The sequence below is a fragment of the Oncorhynchus kisutch genome, linkage group LG24 (assembly GCF_002021735.2).
Source record: "Oncorhynchus kisutch isolate 150728-3 linkage group LG24, Okis_V2, whole genome shotgun sequence".
Lineage (NCBI taxonomy): Eukaryota > Metazoa > Chordata > Actinopteri > Salmoniformes > Salmonidae > Oncorhynchus > Oncorhynchus kisutch.
In genome coordinates this window covers 37,235,879-37,258,318 of record NC_034197.2, presented here as the reverse complement: position 1 = coordinate 37,258,318, position 22,440 = coordinate 37,235,879, and the positions used below count along the sequence as shown (strand labels likewise).

The following is a 22,440-nucleotide window of genomic DNA, read 5'->3' as shown; positions in this document are numbered from 1 at the left end:
GAGAATACCCTAAATGTTTCAGGGGGAAAACAGGACAGAGACAGAGCATACCCTACGTGTTTCAGGGGGAAAACAGGACAGAGACAGAGCATACCCTACGTGTTTCAGGGGGAAAACAGGACAGAGACAGAAGTGTGTTGGTTAGGTTTGTAATGAAACATGAGCGAAATGGGTAAACAAGAGGGCATTTCTTTCTGGAAAATATAGGGTACATTTTAATAGGTTCCCCTGTGGTGTGGGGATGTCCCAGGTCCTCACCAGTCGTGAAAAAAAGTACCCAAAAGTCATACCTGAGTAAAAGGAAAGATTGCTTATTAGAATATTACTCAGATAAAAGTGAAAGTCACCCAGTGAAATACTACTTCAGTAAACGTCTAAAAGTATTTGGTTTTAAATATACTTAAGTATCAAAAGTAAAAGTATAAATAATTTCACATTCCTTATATTAGGCAAACTAGACGGCACGATTTTCTTGTTTTTCTCCTTCCATTTACAGATTTCCAGGGGCACACTCAAACATCATTTACAAACGAAGCAGTTGTTTAGTGAGTCTGTCAGATTAAAGGCAGTAGGAATGACCAGGGATGTTTTCTTGATAAGTGTGTAAATTGGACCATTTCCTGTCCTGCTAAGCATTCAAAATGTAACAAATACTTTTGGGGGTTAGGGAAAATGTATGGAGTAAAAAGTACAATATTTTATTCAGGAATGTAGTGAAGTAAAAGTTGTCAAAAATATAAACAGTAAAGTACAGATACCACAAAAACTACTTAAATAATTTAAAGTAATTTTACTGAAGTACTTTATACCCCTGGTGCTCACTGAGGGATGTGTGTTTGTTCTCTTCATTACACATAGAAACCACATCAGACAAATTCAAATCTGAGCACAAGTGTTATGTACATTCTTGTGTAGAGTATGGAATGATAAGATACATCAATATACTGTATCAGTAGACTACATTCTCTCCCTCCACCATTGTGTGTGTGTGTGTGTGTGTGTGTGTGTGTGTGTGTGTGTGTGTGTGTGTGCGTGCGTGCGTGCTCGGTCTGAGGCATGCACATGATCCAATAGTATGGCATGGCTAGAACGCCAAACATTGAACCGATAACGTTAGTTAGGATGTGTGTGTATTGACATAGCACACACAGGGACGACACAACATTTGTCTGGAGGCCCAATTCCAATACCACAAGGAGAACAGAAACCAAACTACTTGACTGAATCGGCTTGATTGAACACACAATTCCATTCAATATTTAGGCCATTCACGTCTTCCACTCAGAGCAACATTCAACATCCGATGACAGAAACAACATTCAAATTTGCTAAGGTGCTCAGGTGGTTGGGCATGTGTTTCATCAGAATAACAGACAGACTGTTTACACAGAGGTCCTGTACGTGATGAGTTACTGTTCCCGGTAAAAGCATCCAGTGGTTCAAGGCGTTGAGTCTAGTGTTTCTGGGTGTGGTGGTGGTGGCATATGAGCTGTCACTACCAAGTCATCTGCCTGTTTCAACTCTTAAAATTAAAAATCAATTTCAGCTCTGCAACAGCAGAGAGACAACCCAATCGGATGGCCCCTCCACACACACAACGTACCCAATCAGATGCCAGTTTCTATAGGACCCATCCCTTTCGAGACTGTTTCAACATCCCCTCCCCATTCCAATCCACACCCCATCATGTGTCAGCCCACACAAAGGAAGAGCTGACCTTAGCAGTGTCCTTCTCACATCCCAGAACACACCCACCTACCAGGAACAGGACAACAACTCAGCTGACCTGAGAGAACACTGCTTTCATCTGAAAGGCTGCTGGCTCAGAACAGAGGAAGACGTGGAAAGCAACCAGGGGAAAATAAAGGTTGATCTATAAAGCTCAAGCCTATACTTCATTCCCCCTTGAAGACTTCGATCCCAGCCAACAGAGGTCACTTCGAGTCAGCTGAAAACTCAATAAGGCTGATCAATGCCCAACTGACCAGAGGCAACCATCTCACGCCGTCTTATCGCCTGTCTTTCTCCTTGGCTGATCTGGAGCCAACCGCACCACGTCTCGAGAGAGATCAGTCACTTAAAACAGAACAGTCTCAGGTCCAAGAGCTGACAAATCAGCCTGAGACCAGAGGTCAGGCGTGAAATACAGTACACAGATCAGTCAAACTGACGCGACACACAACGGGTGCCAATGTGCAGAATCAACAGTTAAACAGTCTAAACTATCCAGGTACCAACGACCTCTAGAACTGATGCTTCATACAACAACCCACATTGAGCTAAATGACCCATGACCCTTCCCTACCCCCATGCACACATCTTTCACTCGTGACTCACCCATCCTCCTTGGCTCTGGATCCAGGGCTGGATGTGGTTGTCCAGATAGACGGTCATCCAGTCTGTGATCCTTCCCACCAAGGGGTTCATCTCCTTGTCCACACATTCTACACAGAGGGCCCCTCCGAAAGCAAACAGGCCCACCACCCGTCCCCAGTTGACACCGTCCCGGAACACCTCGTCCATCACGTTCTCAAAGCTCTGATAGGCTGTGGACGGCGTGATGTGTAGCTGGGAGGACAGGTCACTGAAAGCTCTGGCATAACGCAGCTCAAACTCGTTGGCAGAGTCCCGCAATGCCTCTTTCACTGCGTCCAGGCCCGCTGTCCGCCGAGGGGAGGAGGGGGGCGACTGCCGTGGTGGAGGAGTACCGGGACTCGTCCCGTTGACGTATGTCATGACTGCCGCACCCCCTTCCACCTGCCCCCCCTCAGTCCGATTCTGGGCTTCTGTGAGCTCCATGTGGTTGAAGGGGTAGTCCCTCTGTGATAGTTTATAGGTGATATAGTATACCACCAGTTCTCTGTTGTTGTAAGTCATCATTCCTTGTCTCGTCTTTCTTCTTTGCCCCAGGCTCTCGGTTTTACCTGCTCGCGACACACCTCTTTGGATCAGTCCTCTGTGTTTAATCCAATCTGTGTCATTCTGGGTATGCAGAAAATAGACGTCTTGAAGACAAAAAAATAAGGCTGGTGCAGTGGCTCAGGCCCTGTGGTAAGAGAACAACGAAAATCTTAAATGAGCATAATTCATCACAATAAGCATAGGTGGGTTGGGGGAGAAGGGGAACTATAGTGGGCAAAATTAGATCGACAGGTGGGGTCAAAGTGCATCGCTTTAATTGGAGATTAAACAGATGGCAATGGTTGTCGTTACCTGCCTGCCCCCACAAACAACCTTCCTTTGGCCTGTGGCTTCAGAACAGTCATGACAGGGCAAGGTGCTCTGACAACCAACAGACTAAAACAGCAGGTTGTTTGTGACAGAGGTTAAATATATGATCAGCATTTATTTACCAGTTAGCTTGACTCAGAACACATTTTCATTTATAATTGCCAGTATGTATGTATATACTATGAACACTTGATAATTGTTGACCTAATGTTACTTAACACGTAATCAGAAATATTAACAATGTATTAAATTTGTCATTTTCACAAGTTACCCCCAAAATGAAGAATAAAATGATATTTCTTCATAAAACACAAGTGATTCCTTAAATCCCTTTGTGCTTGCGCGTCAGTGTGGACAGGAGGGGACCCCTGTTGTTCTAACAACTTCACAAGAACCGCACGTGGGAGAAACGACGCGCATATATTCCAGATCTTCAGTTGTACCCACCGAACCTGACCTTTCCTTATAGTGACATTTATAAAGAGTTACCTGGGACTCGCGACTTGACAAGTGGGAACAATCCCAAAAATTATGACATCGAAAATGGCACTAGAAAGTGGGGAGCTACTTTGTTGCCTTTGCTGAATAAAGCATATGTTTACAGTAGCCACAGCTAACCAGCACGTGTCGCTAGCCACTAGGGCTACACGGAATTCCATGGAACAATCTAGCCCGTCCATATCATTGTGAAGGCAAATAATACTGAAAGATTGACAGCTCCCAACTTGATCAAAAACACATAGCTACAGTAATTCGTTTTAGTGATGTTTCAAAGTGGCCATTTTTCGTTTAGGCAATTCTACAGTTACAGAATAATGCGGAGTCTAAAAATGTCACATTAAAATGTATGCCAAACCCCCAAAAAACAATGATTGCAAAGTTACACCACAACTATGCAGCATACATCGTCAATCTGTTACCAAAATGCATCTGCACTGTTTAAACCAAATAAATTCGTTTTTGTAAAAAAATGTCAGTGGAAATTGTTATCTTTGAGTATATAGAGTTGTGGAAACAAGTTGTATGGAGACTCAGCATAAATGTATTATCATGGAATTGCATAGCAATGTATTGATAAACAAGCCAGCTAACTACATATTTAACATAACAATAAACTAATCGAATTATATTGTCACGTAAAAACAATCATAATGGTCTACAATTGACATGTTCTTACCTAGTCAACGGCAACACTCTTAGCGAGTGGCTTTAATCCTATTTTCTGAAAACGTATCAGTCGTGCTGTCAAAATCCGAGGAGAGAAGTGAAATGTACTATTGCCAAAGATAGTGGAAAAAATAAAGATAGTTCACTCAAGCCGTTTATCATTGGAAATAAAATGCTCCGTTCCGGTCTGCTTAACGGGGAGGTTCTCCAATAAACAATGCAGCTCGGTCTGGTTTGCTTAGTTCTTTGACTGACTAATGTAACCAGAAAAAAGAGGAAGTAGTGTGTCGCGCTTCCTCTTCCGGCTACTGCTACGTGATGCGCGTGTCTCCTCTTACCGTCTCTGCTACGTGAGGCGCGTGTATTGGGTATGCGGCGTTGCAGACAACTCGGAAATTGGTCGATTCTGATACTTTCCACAACGAGTTACCCCGATTTGAATGTGGGACAATATATCCACAGGAAAGTATAACGAAAACTTCAAGGCGCTAGTAGCTTGTTCATATTTCTATCACCTGAAGCATGCGCAGAACCATGAAAACATGCGTCTCGTGCATGCATTTATCGTGTGATTAAAATCATGCTTCAGCATGCTTCAGGTGATTAAAATCTGAAATCACTAACATAGCTTTGAAAAGTTAATGTAACGATACTTTCCTGTGGATATTGTCTCACATTCCTCACACAACAACAGTACCAATCAAAAGTTTGAACACACCTACTCATTCAAGGGTTTTTCATTATATTTTCTACATTGTAGAATAATAGTGAAGACATCAAAACATTGAAATAACACATATGGAATCATGTAGAACCCCCAAAAAGTGTAAAAAATCATTTTATATTCCAAGTAGCCACCCTTTGTCTTGAAAACAGCTTTGCACACCGACAAAACCCAGACGACGCTGGGCCAATTGTGCGCCGTCCTATGGGCCTACCAATCACGTCCGGTTGTGATACAGCCTGGAATCGAACCAGTGTGCCTTAAACCGCTGCGCCACTCGGGAGCTTTTCCTTCACGCTGCGGTCCAACTCATCCCAAACCATCTCAATTGGGTTGAGGTTGAGTGATTGTGGAGGCCAGGTCATCTGATGCAGCACTCCATCACTCTCCTTCTTGGTCAAATAGCCCTTATACAGCCTGGAGGTGTGTTGGGTCATTGTCCAGTTGAAAAACAAATGATAGTCCCCCTAAGCCCAAACCAGATGGGATGGTATATCCCTTCAGAATTCTGTGGTAGCCATGCTGATTAAGTGTGCCTGGATTTCAAAATAAATCACTGACAGTGTCACCAACAAAGCAACCCCACACCTCCATGCATAACTGTGGGACCTACACATGCAAAGTTCACCTACTTTGCATCTCACAAAAGACATGGTGGTTGGAACCAAAAATCTCAAATTTGGATCCTCAGACCAAAGAACAGATTTCCAGCTGTCTAATATCCATTGTTCATGTTTCTTGGCCCAAGTGTAACGGATGTGAAACAGCTAGCTTAGTTAGCGGTGCGCGCTAAATAGAGTTTCAATCGGTGACGTCACTTGCTCTGAGACCTTGAAGTAGTAGTTCCCCTTGCCCTGCAAGGGCCGCGGCTTTTGTGGAGCGATGGGTAACGATGCTTCGTGGGTGTCAGTTGTTGATGTGTGCAGAGGGTCCCTGGTTCGCGCCCGGGTATGGGCGAGGGAACGGTCTAAAGTTATACTGTTACACAGGCATGTCTCTTCTTCTTATTGGTGTCCTTTATAGCAAATCGACCATGAAAGCTTGATTCAAACAGTCTCATCTGAACAGTTGATGTTGAGATGTGTCTGTTACTAGAAATCTGTGAAGCATTTATTTGGGCTGCAATTTCTGAGGCTGGTAACTCTAATAAACTTATCCTCTACAGCAGAGGTAACTATGGGTCTTCCTTTCCTGTGGCGGTCCTCATGAGAGCCAGTTTCATCATAGCACTCGATGGTTTTTGAGACTCTACTTGAGAAACTTTCCAAGTTCTTAATGTTCCGGATTGACTGACCTTCACGTCTTAAAGTAATGATGGACTGTTGTTTCTCTTTGCTTATTTGAGCTGTTCTTGCCATAATTTGGACTGGTATTTTACCAAATAGGGCTATCTTCTGTATACCAACCGTACCTTGTCAAAACAACAGATTGGCTCAAATGCATTAAGAAGGAAACAAGTTTTAATACACACCTGTTAATTGAAATGCATTCCAGGTGGCTACCTCATGAAGCTGGTTGAGAGAATGCCAAGAGTGTGCAAAGCTGTCAAGGCAAAGGGTGGCTACTTTTTATAATCTAAAATATATATTTATTTAAAACTTAGTTTACTACATTTCCAACTTTCTAACATGGGCAGAAGAGTCATGCCCCGAGATTCCCACTTGGGAGGTACCAGAACCAACCAATAGAAAGCTCGACATCTATGCAAATAACTTACTTAAATTTTAACTCAGAGGTCCCGAGTTTGAGATGACGTGAATGCAATATAAGGCTGCTTTTACACAAATTACCCAATGTATATTTCTTCCGCTAATTGGTCTTAATCACCAATCAATCACAGTTCTTTTTCGGAGCTGATCTGGTTAGTAAAAAAAAGATCAGAATTGAGCTGTCAGTCTAAACGCACCCTAAAATCCACCGGAATATAGCTCGTTGGATATCAACTCAGTTTTGCGCAATCGTCACTTGCTAGAGTAACACATTACAATTTCAACATCAAAAAAAGGTACAGTAGTTTGTTAAATTGGCGTATTGAAAATGTAACTAAATCATTCCCCCAAGTAGTTATAATCTTGGTCAATTATCCTGGGTTTGTCATTTGGCTACTGAAACTAGTCTCAATTCATTTTCTTCGCATAAAACCTAGGACAGGGAATGTAGCTAGTTTGTTTGGCTCGCTTAAATTGAACATATCTTTCCTCTGAATAGTTTGCAAGCTAACATCTTTCCCATTCCGATTTGGTAAAAATCGGTGGATGTGCTTCTTTAGCTAACGTTGTCATACAGCTCGTAGAAACTGAACATTAAACCTGATTAAACTACGTTAAAACAATATGAAAACACTTACTTGAAATGGTTGGCACAAAGTCCACAACGAAATCCAAACATCAGCAGACAGGATCATAATTCGGCGTTTCTGCTGGAGCAAAAAGGAGGAGCCCTGGGATAGCTAGCTAATCTGGCTCAATTTAGCCATAAAAAAAGAAGAAATTGCCATTACTAGCTAGCTGTTCCGCCCACTGACATTGAATGGCGCTTTCTTCATCCAACTAGATGTGTGTACATCTACACGCCTGCAATGTTAGCGACGTTATTAGCCAACTACATTCAAATTAATTTAGCAGCCTAACAAGAGGGTCAATCCCATCTTCTTGGACCTCATTTTAGGTCGCAATATATATATATATATAAACCGACAACGTTTATCAGGAAGTAAATTAAACACAGTACAGCTTTACCAGAACGTAATAATATATATTTATATATCTATCTCAGTCTGTACAACCCAAAACAAAGGGATGTTTCACATCTCCATGGTAACCTTTGTTACCCCCCCAACAAAAGACTCCCGTTCTAACGTTTGAGGTTCACAGCGTCACGCTGTGGTCAACTTTAGAATCGGATTTGTCAAAAGGCCACACCAGTAGCTGCTACCATTACAGCGATGACAGTATTTAACTTTCCAGTGAACCAACAAAAGCAGTTCCGCTATAGATCTGACTTCAAGGTTTATTGATTACTTCATCAAATGCTTGGGAGATTACATCACAATATGTATAGCGCTTAATTTTCTATTTTACATGAAAACTTTACACTATTTATTTCTCCATATACTGTATAGCTCCCCTTAAGGGGAAAGTAGACATCCATAGTTGTAAGGTAGAGGAATGCTTCTCAAAAATATTTAAATGCACTTCAAATAATTATATACATCCTTGTTAAAAAAAGAAGAAAATGCAGACAGGATTAAACTACAAATGATGATGGTAGCTATACCCTGACATATTTAGGAGTAACGTTTCTCTTCATTCTTACCCCGTCTGGTATTTCACTGACAATACTGACAGGCATTCCACTCTGGGAAAGTTCTGGACAGTCAATACACGAGGGATCTGTTGCAGGCTCCATTAGGTGTAACATAGAACTGTCTGGCAGGAGAAGAACATCTCATCCCTGCTTATGTAATACCATGGGTGTTGCATTGTAGACTTCCTTTTTTCAGATCTTTTTTTTTTTTATGTGACACCAGATTCATTCTAGAAAATAGCTAGTCATTCCATTTTGCTCTCAGAACATAGAGAATGTGCAGTAGCCTTTCAACAAGTAAACTGGCATGTAAATGTTGCTTTAAAATAAGTATATAAATAAATACAAGTAAAATTAGGACTCATAACAAGCTATAGTGATTCACATGATAGGATCAATGGGGAATGGTGGCAGGGGAACAACCGACCACACTTGCTCATCCATTAGGGACCAAGCCATTCTCACTCATGGTAATCCTAGGGTAGGATGCTGAATACAGGTGTGCTAGGACAACACTGGATGTGTTTTTCAGCATATTCACTAACGGTGTTCTTCATTTGCGTTAGCATTTAGATATGCGTGTTCGTTCAGTCTTAAATCAACAAATAGGAGAAACAAAAATCAGGTAGAGGATATATATAAAACCACATCAATTAATTGTTGTAGTTCATTTTCCATACATTTGACATTAACGTCAGTGTTGAGAAACAGTCAGAGAGCTCTGTTCTTTCACAGAGCTTTTTACCCAGCAGAGTCAGTCTTAAGGGGCACCAGACCTTATTACCAACTCTTGAAGCCTTTCCTTTGCAGAAGATAAACAGGAACTGAGCATCAAAGCATCTTTCCCTCAGGGTAACAGAATCTTTGCGTCGATCTACATCCTCCCATCCCTTCGCACTGCCTTACTCCCGATAGGGGGGGCTCTTCATGCATCCCACTATCCACCAGTGCCCCCCACCCCACACACACACACACCATTCCATCTCCAGACATCTCCAGACGGGTTGGCCTAGCCCATCTCAGGAGCAGCGATGTGGAAGACTGAGCCGATGCGTAGGAAGAAGTGGCGCAGGACGGCACGGAGCTCTGGTATCAGGTCAAACTGCATCATCTCACACAGATGAGGGTAGTAACAGGAGGCATGAAGCTTGAACTGAGGACGGAAAGGGACAAAGAACAGACTATTTAGCATCAAACAGAGAGACGCACACACAAACTGAAATATGATTAGGGTGAGTGGAATGTGATGTCAAAGAGTGGATTGTTTGAAGTATGGCCAAAGTTAAATATCAACATTGTTTGTTTAGAAGCCACCGTGTACACCTGAAGGTGGGATTTGGGAAGAGGAAACATTTCTTAGTCAAAGTCAAAATAACCCGCAAGGCTACACACTTCCTGTTTATCTGATTGGTATGTGCCAAGAAACGTGTTGCTACCTAAGCTAACAGTGTCCTTCCTTTAGTTACCCATTCTCAATGAGACTGAACCAGGCTAAGGATAACGGACTGTAAGCTCTATAAGGGGAAATCTGCACTGAATCAAGTCCAATTCAGAGATCCTTGATGTAGCTGAGGAAGCCAAAGGCCCCTGGTCTGCCTGCACACAGCTAATGGCCTCTTTTACATACCAAGGTCATTACAAAGACAAGCTGTTAAATAATCAGTGTCCCTTCCTCTACAGAATTCAAATTCATTGTCTGAGGGGAAAGGAGGCCAGTGAGAGGCTGTCCTACGGCTCGTTATTCAAACCATTTGACCGATTAGATACGTCAATTGGACGTTAGGGGAAACAGACTGTCTTTTCCTACTGCCTACTCAGGCGAGGTATATAGAGTTGAAATGGTGTTGGCAGACGCGTGTTCACATAAACAGTCTTCCAAAAAAAACAGATCACTTGTCACTGCAAGCCAAACCCAGTTGTCAGTGTGTGTGTGTGTGTGTGTGTGTGTGTGTGTGTGTGCGAACGCGCAAATATTTCAGTCCATGTGGATGTAGGTGTGTGTAACCTTATCGTCGGTCAGTCGCAGGGTCCTGCTGAGCAGTACTAGCAGCAGGCTGGTCCAGGCCTCTCTGTGACTCTCTGAGGTCAAGCTGATGAAGTAGGACAGAGCCTCGCTGCACACCCTGAGGACAGGACCGGACCAACATTACCACACATTGCACTGCAGGGAGTGAAACATCCGGACAAACCAATGCTGAAGAACCTGTTCCAGCTGGACTAAGCCAAAGGACTAAGGATGACATTTTGGAATCAAATGTACATTTCATTTGTTCAGGTCACACAATACTGGATCCATTTTTACTGAGGATTTAACACATTGGGGTTTCCTCAGGTTGCTGCCTCGACATCATTGGTACACCCTTTTATATCTTTATTTATAATAATACATGGTGTTTATATAGTGCTTTAAAAAAGGACCCAAAGTCACATTTACAATTGTCAAGGTTTTGTCACACCATGACCCCCCCCCCCCCCCCCCAATCTTTCCTTCCCTCAGACACTCACAGCAGCAACCGCGTTTGGATGTCAGGCCAGGAGTCCTGGAGCTGCCGGTCACAGTACATGCGGAACAGAATACGCAGGCTACAGGCCAGACTACTAGTCTCCTGCTTCAGCAGATTGGGCTTCGACTTCCCCTTAAATCCTGAGACAGAGCGGGGCAGACAGACAGAGCGGGGCAGACAAGAGCATCCTATATCAAAAAAAACATTTATGACAGCCTGGCCAATTAGCTCATCTGATAGATCCTCTTAACACACCAAGAGAGAGACATTTGAATACCTGCTCTCCAGAGTGCAGTCCTCTGCTCGTTGTTAGAGTTGAAATCTCTGGCGAAGGTGTGCGACTCCAGCAGGCAGTCCAGCAGCTTGAAGAGGTGCTGGGAGGAGAGGTGTCTGTACATGCCCTGCTCCCCTTGCCCAGGGTCCCCCTCCTCTGCAGCCTCCTCCAGGGCATCCCTCTTGGACAGACACAGCAGAGCACCGGTCAATCCCCCAGCAACATAAACTTAGTGTGTTTTGGGTGTAGGCTATTCAAAGCTATAATGAACTACATGTTAATAAACATCATGACTTTATATTTATAAAGGACAGACATGGTTGTGATAAAACCTGTGCAGCAGCCATATTGTCTGCATCTTCCTTCTTGCTGGTTGCCGGGTAGAAGACAATGTTGTCAATGGTCTGGATCAGCTCCAACTGCACTACACACTTGATGAGCAGGCCTGAAAACAGCTTCTGGTCTGACATCCCTGACACAGAGCACAGAGGCATCAGGAAGATGACACGGTCGCCACTGTTTATAGCTCCTAGACAACTTTGCAGTATTATATATATATATATTTTTTAAACATTATTTGCTGAAAACATTTCTTGCATTATTCAGGACTATGACATTGCTCTTTCTGATAGTTCTTAATTCCTTTGTTTTTTAATTTGGGGGATTTGTGTGTATTGTTAGGTATATTACTGTACTGTTGGTGCTTACAACATAACCCTTACACCTGCATAATATAGGTATGCGACTAATAATGCGGGTACCAACGAGAGCCTGGAGGTCAAACGTGGAAAATGACATGAAGGATAATGGAGGTAGAGAGAGAGAGAAATGTGAGTTGAGGGGAGAAGCCCAAATATTTGTGTAACCCATTGCTTACTGGCGTGGGGTTTCCCTTTCCAGGTGTCATCGCTGGCGGTGGATATCTGGCTCTGCCCTCCTTTCTCCGACAGGGCCCTGTCATAGCTGTTCTGAGACTGGGTGTCAAAATCTACATCCTGTAAACAAACGGACAAATACAGCCAATGAGATGAGAAGGCTCGGTCTGCACGTTGGTTTAAGATCATAAACAGGACCAGATCAATTTACAAGAGTCAACTCGCTTTCTCTTGTTACTCTCGGTCTAATCAGGCTCAGATGGTTCATAAATGTTATTGTTTGCTCACCATGTGTTTCCCATCACCAGCCTCCTCTTCCTGACCAGCCGGTCGCCATGTCAATAGGCTGTTGAGAAGTGCAAACAGAAAATGTGCAAATCGTCAGTCATGTGGTCTGTGGGAGTGTTTCCTGTGTTCTGGCTGGCCACATGATGTGTTCATGAGTCACCATGGCCTGCAACAAGTTCTGCACATGACTAGACAACATCTGACAGCACTGCTAATGCACGCACACACGATCCTCATGTTCTCGAACAGTGTGTTTTCTGTTTATATATATAAAATAAAAAAACACAATATATTACTGTTACGTTCATGGTGATGGGATGCTGAAGTTGTGAGAACGTCAAGGTGACAGAGAGGCCGGCCGGCAGCAGAACTCACGCGTCTGGTCTGGTGGTCTGGAAGATGTCCAGCATACAGGAGCAGGTGGCGTTCCACACCTCTGGGCTAAACTTCTCCCCATTCAGGATGACCAGGTTCTCCAGGCAATTAGTCCCTGACCGGGCCAACTGCTCATTATCTGCGGGAAAGGGAGAAGAGAAAATATTGACGTCATTCACCATTACGTCACCTAAACATTACATTTCTGGTAAAATGTTACACACATCATTTTACGGTAGATATTTAATTAGTTAGGGGCGTGTGTGTGCGTGTGTGTGTGTGTGTGAGTCAGCTGTGTTTTTCCTCCCTCCTCACTGTTGAGAGAAAGGCCCCCACCTTGTCTGACGCACCACTGCAGCTGAGTGAAGATGTCAGCCAACAGGACCTCACTGAGAGGCTCATAGAACTGGGTGAAGACGTCACAGATGGCGTACAGGGCGTGGTTACAGGTCGTGGTCATCCACTCGTGTTTCTACAGGAAGTCACAAGACGCAAAATACACAAAAGATAGAACAAAAAAAAGTATATATATATAAAATGCAACATTTCAGAGTCACAGTCAGTCACAGCTCAGGTAATCAGTCACTTGAAATAAACTCAAAAATGGGCCTGATCTATGGATTTCCCATGACTGGGAACACAGATATGCTTCTGTTGGTCAGATAACTTAAAATCAGGATCAGAAAACCAGTCAGTATCTGGTGTGACCACCATTTGCCTCATACAGCGTGACATATCTCCTTCACAAAGAGTTGACCAGGCTGTTGATTGTGGGCTGTGGAATGTTGTCCCAATCTTCCTCAATGGCTGTGTGAAGTTGCTGGATATTGGCAGGAACTGGAACATGCTGTCGTACATGTCAATCCAGAGCATCCCAAACATGCTCAATGGGTGACATGGTGAGTATGCAGGCCATAGAAGAACTGGGACATTTTCAGCATCCAGGAAATGTGTACAGATCTTTTCGACACGGGGCTGTGTATTATCACGCTGAAACATGAGGTGATGGCGGGCGAATGAACGGCACAACAATGGGCCTCAGGATCTCATCATGGTATCTCTGTGCATTCAAATTGCCATAGATAAAAGGCAATTGTGTTCGTTGTCCGTAGCTTATGCCTGCCCATACCAGTGGGGTTATTGACATCAGCAAACCGCTCGCCCACATGTCTTGTCATCTGCCCGGTACAGTCGAAACTGGGATTCATCCATGAAGAGCACATTTCTCCAGCGTGCCAGTGGCCATCGAAGGTGAGAATTTGCCCACTGAAGTCGGTTACGAAGCAGAAGCCCAGTCCGGTCAAGACTCTGGTGAGGATGACGAGCTTCCCTGAGACGGTTTCTGACTGTTAGGCTAGGTGGACGTACTGGCAAATTCTAACAGCTTATGGTAGAGAAATTAACATAAAATTCTCTGGCAACAGCTCTGGTGGACATTCCTGCAGTCAGCATGCCAATTGCACGCTCCCTCAAAACTTGAGACATCTGTAGCATTGTGTTGTGTGACAAAACTGCACATTTTAGAGTGGCCTTTTATTGTCCCCAGCACAAGGTCCACCTGTGTAATTATCATGCTGTTTAAATCAGCATCTTGACATGCCACACCTGTCAGGTGGATGGATTATCTTGGCAAAGGAGAAATGCTCACTAACAGGGATGTAAACAAACTGAGTACAACATTTGAGAAATCATCTTTTTGTGCGTGTGGAACATTTCTTGGATCTTTTATTTCAGCTTATGAAACATGGGACCAACATTTTGTTTATATTTTTGTTTAGTGTAATTCCAGCAGAAACTCCCATAGGCCCACAAGCTTTTTTTTGGCTTGGACAAGACTTACTTACTACTTACGCAAGGACAATAACTATAGCCACTCACCTCGGTCTGCTGCTCAGGGAGCTTCATATTGTGGAAGATGCGGAAGACGATGCGAAAAAGGTCGTGCCACCAGTGCTTTTCAAAGGTGTGTCCGTAGCTCTTCATAATCTCAAACATCACAGTCAGACCCCTGTGACAGAGAGATGCACATAATCATACATTAATATCTATTGGGCTCAAAGCATCAAAGTTGGTTACAGCCATATAGAGCCATATCGAATGATGCGCGCATACTAGCAAACAACAAGCCCCGTAGCAGATGGCTAACTATATACTGATGTCAGAACCATTAGCAGTGAGTGAAGACCATGAAAAACACACCAGACTGACGAGTATAGCCATGTTCAACAAGTATATCATTCTTCTAGCTTTATCTAGCTGTACTTGGGATACCTTGCCTCGCTGGTTTGCTTGGTAATCAAATCTGCCAAGTTATAGACAATAACCATCTGTTTACGTGTTAGCCAACTTGCAAAAGCTGCATCTGAAGTCGGACATGATCGTGCTTCCTTCCATGTAAACAAACCACGTTCCGATTCGGGAACTGCGTGCGTTACCTTTTACAACGCGGACAGGAAGTGGGTCTAAACCTGAACACAGAACCGAGGTCAGATGTTTTACCTGGTTCTTATGTCCAGCTTGCAGCGGTTGATGATGCAGGACAGCTCAAAGAGGATAGGGAACCAGCCTCTCACCCACACCCGGTCCCCTGGGGCCACGTTCATGTCATCACTGGTGTACTCCCGCAGAGCCTGGGGACAGACCGGGAAGACACTCAGAGGAATGGAACAGGAACACCGTGATGCAACATTCTCAGATGGCATACAGTGCAGGCGTGATTAGAGAGTAATGAGGCAGTTTGTAATCTAGGTCTGGGATGCACTCAGGGATTCTGTGGGGTCCCTAACCGTGGCCTGAGGGGTCCCTAACCGTGGCCTGAGGGGTCCCTAACCGTGGCCTGAGGGGTCCCTAACCGTGGCCTGAGGGGTTTCAGTGGCTGTTGAACGTTTTCCTCATTTGAACCCTCAACAGTATTACCTGTGTCATGGTTGAAGGTCTCTGCTCCATTTTCCTGTGTCAGTTTCAGTGTCTATATCAGTGGCTGGAGACATCTGGTAGGTTTGTGCCTATTAATGTGTCATTTTCAGCCCTTCCAACAGCCCTTCCAACTGGTTGATCATTTACTTTTCACAATCTTGAGAGACGCACTCTGACAACAGTGCAGTTAGCCTCACAAATATCACCACACCTTCTTGGCCAATGACTACTACCGGGTCCTCTCCACTCGACAGTCAACTCGTTTGTAGTACACTTTGTTTCCAGTCTCGTACTTCTCATCTGAGGGATGAAGCTGCGAATTCTCTCTCTGCTTTAGTGAACACTTCTCTGGCTGCATGTAGTGCTGACAGGTGGAGTCCCACCCTGGCACTCACACTGGTCCCTTCTAGTTTGTTTATGTGTGTCACTTACTCCAATAAGGGGTGGGCTGCCAACAGGCAATTTGACACGAAAAAAAAAATATATATATATTTTTTTTATTCATTCAGTAAAGGGATATCTGCTGGGACCACCTCTGTTTTAATGTGACACTTAGTCTGACCTATTTTTGCTGGTATCACGATTTTCACATGGTGTACTTATTTCATATTTAGTTGACTGACATTGCTATCAAACCATTTAGCACCAAACACTGTGCCTGTACACGCAGTATGACTCACAGCAGGTCCTATTGGACTCAACTATAAACATCTGTGTCAGAAGCAGATTGGTTTGAAAACAATGTTACACTGCTCTCTCGGATTCCATTTTCCTCTGTTAGTTTTTATGAGGACAATCATGTTAATCTTTACCCATTGGTAAGTGCTTTGACAAATAGCACATTTTGATCTCCTTCCATAACTGTCAAGTGGATTTGTGCAGGGCAATGGCGCCCTCTTCTGGTTGTCTTGAGAACGTGACTTGTTGGCACCTTTTCTCTGCTGCTCGGTGTGGTATACATATAATTGTGGATTAATTGTCTAAGTAGAGGACCTTGTGCATTTCAGGTAAAATAACTCAATGTTTATAACAGCAAGCTAGCTAAATAGGACAAATTAGCTAGCAAGCTAACTAGCTAAATTGCCATAAATGTTTAATGCTTTTTGACCTGTCCAAATTAATATAATTGGTTCAGAGTTTGTTTAGATATTTTAACCTGCGTGTCGTGATCGTGTTTGGTGTGGGGGGGACAATGCACGATGGCGCACGCGCGCAGCCGGTTTGGGTTCCGTGTAACACTGCATCTGGATGAACCATGTACTTGCACATCCTATTTTACCTCTGTTCGAAATCAATTATGTAGTCTGTCATTGCAACCAACAGTGGTTTAAAGAACCTAAGTAAGAAAACTTTAAAGTGCTACTTAAGTAGTTTTTTAGGGGTATCTGCATTTTACTATTTATATTAAATAATGTACCTTTTACTTCACTACGTTCCTAAAGAAAATATTGTACTTTTTACTCCATACATTTTCCCTGAAACCCAAAAGTACTTGTTACATTTTGAATGCTTAGCAGGACAGGAAATGGTCCAATTTACACACTTTGCTTAGCAGGACAGGATTCACACACATATCAAGAGAACGTCATCCCTACTGCCTCTGATCTGGTGGACTCACTAAACAGAGAACATCCCTGGTCATCCCTACTGTCTCTGATCTGGTGGACTCACTAAACAGAGAACATCCCTGGTCATCCCTACTGCCTCTGATCTGGAGGACTCACTAAACAGAGAACATCCCTGGTCATCCCTACTGCCTCTGATCTGGAGGACTCACTAAACAGAGAACATCCCTGGTCATCCCTACTGCCTCTGATCTGGAGGACTCACTAAACAGAGAACATCCCTACTGCCTCTGATCTGGAGGACTCACTAAACAGAGAACATCCCTGGTCATCCCTACTGTCTCTGATCTGGAGGACTCACTAAACAGAGAACATCCCTGGTCATCCCTACTGCCTCTGATCTGGAGGACTCACTAAACAGAGAACATCCCTGGTCATCCCTACTGTCTCTGATCTGGAGGACTCACTAAACAGAGAACATCCCTGGTCATCCCTACTGCCTCTGATCTGGAGGACTCACTAAACAGAGAACATCCCTGGTCATCCCTACTGTCTCTGATCTGGAGGACTCACTAAACAGAGAACATCCCTGGTCATCCCTACTGTCTCTGATCTGGAGGACTCACTAAACAGAGAACATCCCTGGTCATCCCTACTGTCTCTGATCTGGAGGACTCACTAAACAGAGAACATCCCTGGTCATCCCTACTGTCTCTGATCTGGAGGACTCACTAAACAGAGAACATCCCTGGTCATCCCTACTGTCTCTGATCTGGAGGACTCACTAAACAGAGAACATCCCTGGTCATCCCTACTGCCTCTGATCTGGAGGACTCACTAAACAGAGAACATCCCTGGTCATCCCTACTGCCTCTGATCTGGTGGACTCACTAAACACATGCTTCCTTTGTAAATTATGTCAGTGTTCGAGTGTGCCCCTGGCTATCTGGAAATTAAAATTGTGCCGAAATGTCTCTAGTAACACTGTCAAAGTTTGAATATGCCTCGTAGGTACGGATTTTCACTTCTTTAAGACACAAAGAATCTAGTGCTCTTATCAGAGTTCCCACACCATCATCCTGGTTCAAATCCTTGGTGGATATTTCCTGTGCTGTATCTCTCGCTCTCCCTTCGAGCGTTAATACCACCACAAGTGCTTGCTTTTTCTAGTCCAGATTTGTTCCTTGTTCCTTTTTCCAACTGTTTTTTACCCTACCCGGGGCCTGTGTGGTGCCCGCGCTACCCGGGGCCTGTGTGGTGCCCGCGCTACCCGGGGCCTGTGTGGTGCCCGCGCTACCCGGGGCCTGTGTGGTGCCCGCGCTACCCGGGGCCTGTGTGGTGCCCGCGCTACCCGGGGCCTGTGTGGTGCCCGCGCTACCCGGGGCCTGTGTGGTGCCCGCGCTACCCGGGGCCTGTGTGGTGCCCGCGCTACCCGGGGCCTGTGTGGTGCCCGCGCTACCCGGGGCCTGTGTGGTGCCCGCGCTACCCGGGGCCTGTGTGGTGCCCGCGCTACCCGGGGCCTGTGTGGTGCCTACCTGCGGTCTGTGTGGTGCCTACCTGCGGTCGGTCTGCGACATATTTAGCGCAGTGGCGGATGAGCCGGATGGCCTCCATACTGGTGTCAGGGAAGGCAGCGTTGCACACAAACTCAGACAGACACTTCACCGCATCCTGGAAGGAGTCTATGGCTGCTGCAAAGTGCTGCTGAAACGTGATCACTGGAGGAGAGTGAGAGAGAAACTGTTAATCAGCAGTCCATTTCTCTACAGAGTTGGCCGTCGACTGTCAGTCAAAATGGTGAGCCAGAGTCCTGATGTGACTGACTGTACTCACTGACTATGTGGCCAGTGGTCTGGAAGGCCAGCTCCACAATGGTCTCGTCGTGATCCGAGGCGGCCTGGTGGAACACAGAGAAGATGTTCTTCCAGCCGGAGCGGATGTTGGCTGCCTGGGAGTTGACCATCTGGGCCACACAGCGGATCACCATGTCCCTGATAGTGGGAGACCTGTGGAGGAGAGGTCGGTCAAACAGTCAATGGTTTGTTGTGAGTGTGTAGAGGGAGGGTTTCTCCCCCCCCTCATCATATCCTCAATACTGACCCAAATCACCTCTGCCTCTTTCATTTTACTCCCTTCACATGACTCATTTCAAGAACGGTCCCTTCCCCCTGGTCCATGTCTACCTGTTCTTCTTCACGATGTGTTCAAATGGCCGGAGGAAGTCCTTCTGGAAGCGGAAGTTAGCCAGCTCTCCTTTCTCCAGAAACTTCATTGACAGTTGCCTCAGAGAGTCCACCGCAAAGATGGCCACATCCTCGTTGGGGTTGCAGCCCACCTGGGAGAGCAGCAAACACACAGGCATAGATCCACAGTCAATAGATAGGCTACGTCTTTGCATAATCAGGTTAGATTAATAGATTAAAGGGATATTTTGGCAATGAAACCCTTTACTTCTCAGAGTCAAGAGGTACTAGAGGATGCCGTTTTTAATGTCTCTGTGTCCAGTACGAAGGAAGTTGGAAGTAGTTTCGCCAGCCAATGCCAGGAAGCATAAGCGCATTGACTGCAAGTCTATGAGAGTCTGCTAGCATGCTACCTCTAACTTCCTTCCTACTGAACCCAGAGACAAAAATGGTATCGAAAGTATCCCTTCAATACTACCGATGGACTAACAATGCTACTCAACGCAGAGTCTCCACTAAAAGTGTTTCTTAGTCTAGAAGTAGGCTTAATCTGGTTCTGGGAAACCGTCCTTACTTTATGAAGGTAGTCACTCACCTTGTTGAAGTGGTCTCCAATGACCTGCCAGATGCGTGACCACTGCAGACGGATACGGTTCATGTTGTAGTAAGATATCTCTACTATCTTCTGCAGACTGAACATCCTCGGCTGGTGAGCAGAGGCCAGCTCATCCATGGAGACCGCACACAACCAGCGCACAAAGTCCACTAGGAATAGGACACAGGATGACGTCAAGAAACACATTCACACGCTGCCAGAGACGGATACGGAGAAACACATTCACACGCTGCCAGAGACGGATACGGAGAAACACATTCACACGCTGCCAGAGACGGATACGGAGAAACACATTCACACGCTGCCAGAGACGGATACGGAGAAACACATTCACACTGCCAGAGACGGATACGGAGAAACACATTCACACTGCCAGAGACGGATACGGAGAAACGCATTCACACGCTGCCAGAGACGGATACGGAGAAACACATTCACACTGCCAGAGACGGATACGGAGAAACGCATTCACACGCTGCCAGAGACGGATACGGAGAAACACATTCACACGCTGCCAGAGACGGATACGGAGAAACACATTCACACTGCCAGAGACGGATACGGAGAAACGCATTCACACGCTGCCAGAGACGGATACGGAGAAACACACAGATCCACTTACCCACTGCATTTCCATCTAGCTTTGTGGAACCAGTGAAGATCCTGCAGACAAGGCAAAAGGTAGGTCATGTACTTCCAAATAGCACAATCCAGATCAGATGGCATATAGTACATGACAAAGTATAGATGTCTGACTGCAGACATGGTGTATGGTGACCATGTGTTATGGCTGGGCGATGTGGCCAAAATACAATATCCTTCACATTTGATGGTGTTTGACAGTATTTTAATTATACAAGTTCTAAATATGCTTGATGAGCAGTGTATGGCCCTAAGGTGTCAACACATACTTTTTAAGTTACTTTAAATGGGGCTTTCACCATTCCGATTGTACTTATACTGTTCCAATAAAACTTTAACCAAAAGTTGGAATATAGTGGGGACTTTGAATACGGTGTTGTTTGATGTGACAATGAATGAAAAAGCCAAGGAGGGGTTATCGTGACAGGGAAGGAACCAAAGTGTTGATCAGTCTTTCCCCAGTGGATCCTAATTAGATGTTACATTAAATGTTTGCTCTTACTGTAGCTTTGATGTTGCTAACTAATAGTGTAATTATAGAACCCTTGTGGATTTATATTAAGAAGCAATGTGGAAATCAGCATTGTTGTCATGAATATCTGCAGCATTGACCATGCAGACTGTCACTGCGAGTGGTTGTTGTGACTCGTTGTTGTGCGCAAATATGCTCTCCTTGAGTGCCAGGGGGCGGGGGGCGGGGCTTGGTGTGTGTGGAAAGAGAGAGAGACAACTCAAGTAGCAAATGTAATAACTGGCGTAACACATTTAACAAACCAAACATTGAAATACCGTTACACAAGGTAAAGTAAAAACCTAAACCGGTCGGTGCATCAATTACCGGAATATAGTAAAATACGGTATACCGTCCAGCACTGTCGCGCATCTCTCCCCCCTGTCCACAGCCACGATTACTCAGAGAGCTGGTCTCTGACCTGTCCACAGCCACCATTACTCAGAGAGCTGGTCTCTGACCTGTCCACAGCAACCATTACTCAGAGAGCTGGTCTCTGACCTGTCCACAGCCACCATTACTCAGAGAGCTGGTCTCTGACCTGTCCACAGCCACCATTACTCAGAGAGCTGGTCTCTGACCTGTCCACAGCCACCATTACTCTCTGAGCTGAGCTGTGTTCGAATAACCATACTAACATACTGTATACTTAATGAGTATATACTACATACTATTTAGTTCATTTTAATACACTGTAAACAAACAGTATCCTTTCAGTTGAGCGTACTAGCTCTCCGCCTGTCTACCAGAATTTGATGCTGTTGCTAGGCAAAATATTGCTAGCATAACAAATGACTAGTTAGACATTTTATGACTTCGGTTGTGTTCTTAAATTCAATCTGGAGTGCAAGAGTGCGCTCGTAAATTCAGAGCGCTTCGCAGGGCACACTGGACGCGCTGTCCGACGAGTCTGGTTTATTTGAGTGTTTCCTTTGACCTTAGAAAGGCAGTCAAGCAAACAAGCTAATGTTGGCTAGCTTGCTAGCTACTTCCAGACACAAATGAGACCACTGACCATTTTACTCGCCTTAGCAGAGCTGGTTAGGCAGTTATGTTATCGAGAGCGTTGGTGACTAACTGTGCTGCTGGCAACAATTTAATTCCACTTTTTTCCCCAACTTTTACTGACACTGGCCATATTCGGGTGTTGAGCACTCGTAAATCCATTATTCTGCGCTCTGGAATCGGAAAAGATCGCCAGAACGAATTTACGAAAGCACCCGAATGTCCCTTGAGAATGCACAACAACTATACCATTTAGCT

At 44.8% G+C, this 22,440-nt stretch overlaps 2 protein-coding genes across 7 annotated transcripts in view; both read right to left on the bottom strand.

The window, feature by feature from the left end:
• The window catches only part of LOC109869528 (bcl-2-like protein 1), a 31,776-nt gene extending 23,895 nt beyond the window's left edge, over positions 1 to 7,881 (bottom strand). Inside the window, exons 1-2 of one of the 4 annotated variants that reach the window (XM_031803467.1) lie at positions 7,470 to 7,881; positions 2,338 to 3,046 (exon numbers count right to left, since the gene is read on the bottom strand). In XM_031803467.1, coding sequence (XP_031659327.1) covers positions 2,338 to 2,880 — 543 coding nt within the window. In that variant the 5' untranslated portion in view covers positions 2,881 to 3,046; positions 7,470 to 7,881. Of the gene's footprint in view, positions 1 to 2,337; positions 3,047 to 3,502; positions 3,888 to 4,408; positions 4,703 to 7,469 lie in introns of those variants that run through there. The other 3 variants (XM_020459726.2, XM_031803470.1, XM_031803468.1) reach the window with 3 other exon arrangements.
• A 232-nt stretch (positions 7,882 to 8,113) lies between these two features.
• LOC109869529 (brefeldin A-inhibited guanine nucleotide-exchange protein 2) overlaps positions 8,114 to 22,440 on the bottom strand; it is a 55,914-nt gene continuing 41,587 nt past the window's right edge. For all 3 annotated transcript variants that reach the window (XM_020459727.2, XM_031803465.1, XM_031803466.1), the window contains exons 24-39: positions 20,647 to 20,687; positions 20,004 to 20,173; positions 19,409 to 19,560; positions 19,059 to 19,231; positions 18,783 to 18,943; positions 15,244 to 15,374; positions 14,623 to 14,752; positions 13,081 to 13,216; positions 12,745 to 12,883; positions 12,370 to 12,427; positions 12,084 to 12,201; positions 11,539 to 11,678; positions 11,210 to 11,387; positions 10,934 to 11,072; positions 10,434 to 10,551; positions 8,114 to 9,581 (exon numbers count right to left, since the gene is read on the bottom strand). In XM_020459727.2, the coding sequence (XP_020315316.2) occupies positions 9,438 to 9,581; positions 10,434 to 10,551; positions 10,934 to 11,072; positions 11,210 to 11,387; positions 11,539 to 11,678; positions 12,084 to 12,201; positions 12,370 to 12,427; positions 12,745 to 12,883; positions 13,081 to 13,216; positions 14,623 to 14,752; positions 15,244 to 15,374; positions 18,783 to 18,943; positions 19,059 to 19,231; positions 19,409 to 19,560; positions 20,004 to 20,173; positions 20,647 to 20,687 (2,128 nt within the window). In that variant the 3' untranslated portion in view covers positions 8,114 to 9,437. The remainder of the gene's footprint in view (positions 9,582 to 10,433; positions 10,552 to 10,933; positions 11,073 to 11,209; positions 11,388 to 11,538; positions 11,679 to 12,083; positions 12,202 to 12,369; positions 12,428 to 12,744; positions 12,884 to 13,080; positions 13,217 to 14,622; positions 14,753 to 15,243; positions 15,375 to 18,782; positions 18,944 to 19,058; positions 19,232 to 19,408; positions 19,561 to 20,003; positions 20,174 to 20,646; positions 20,688 to 22,440) is intronic.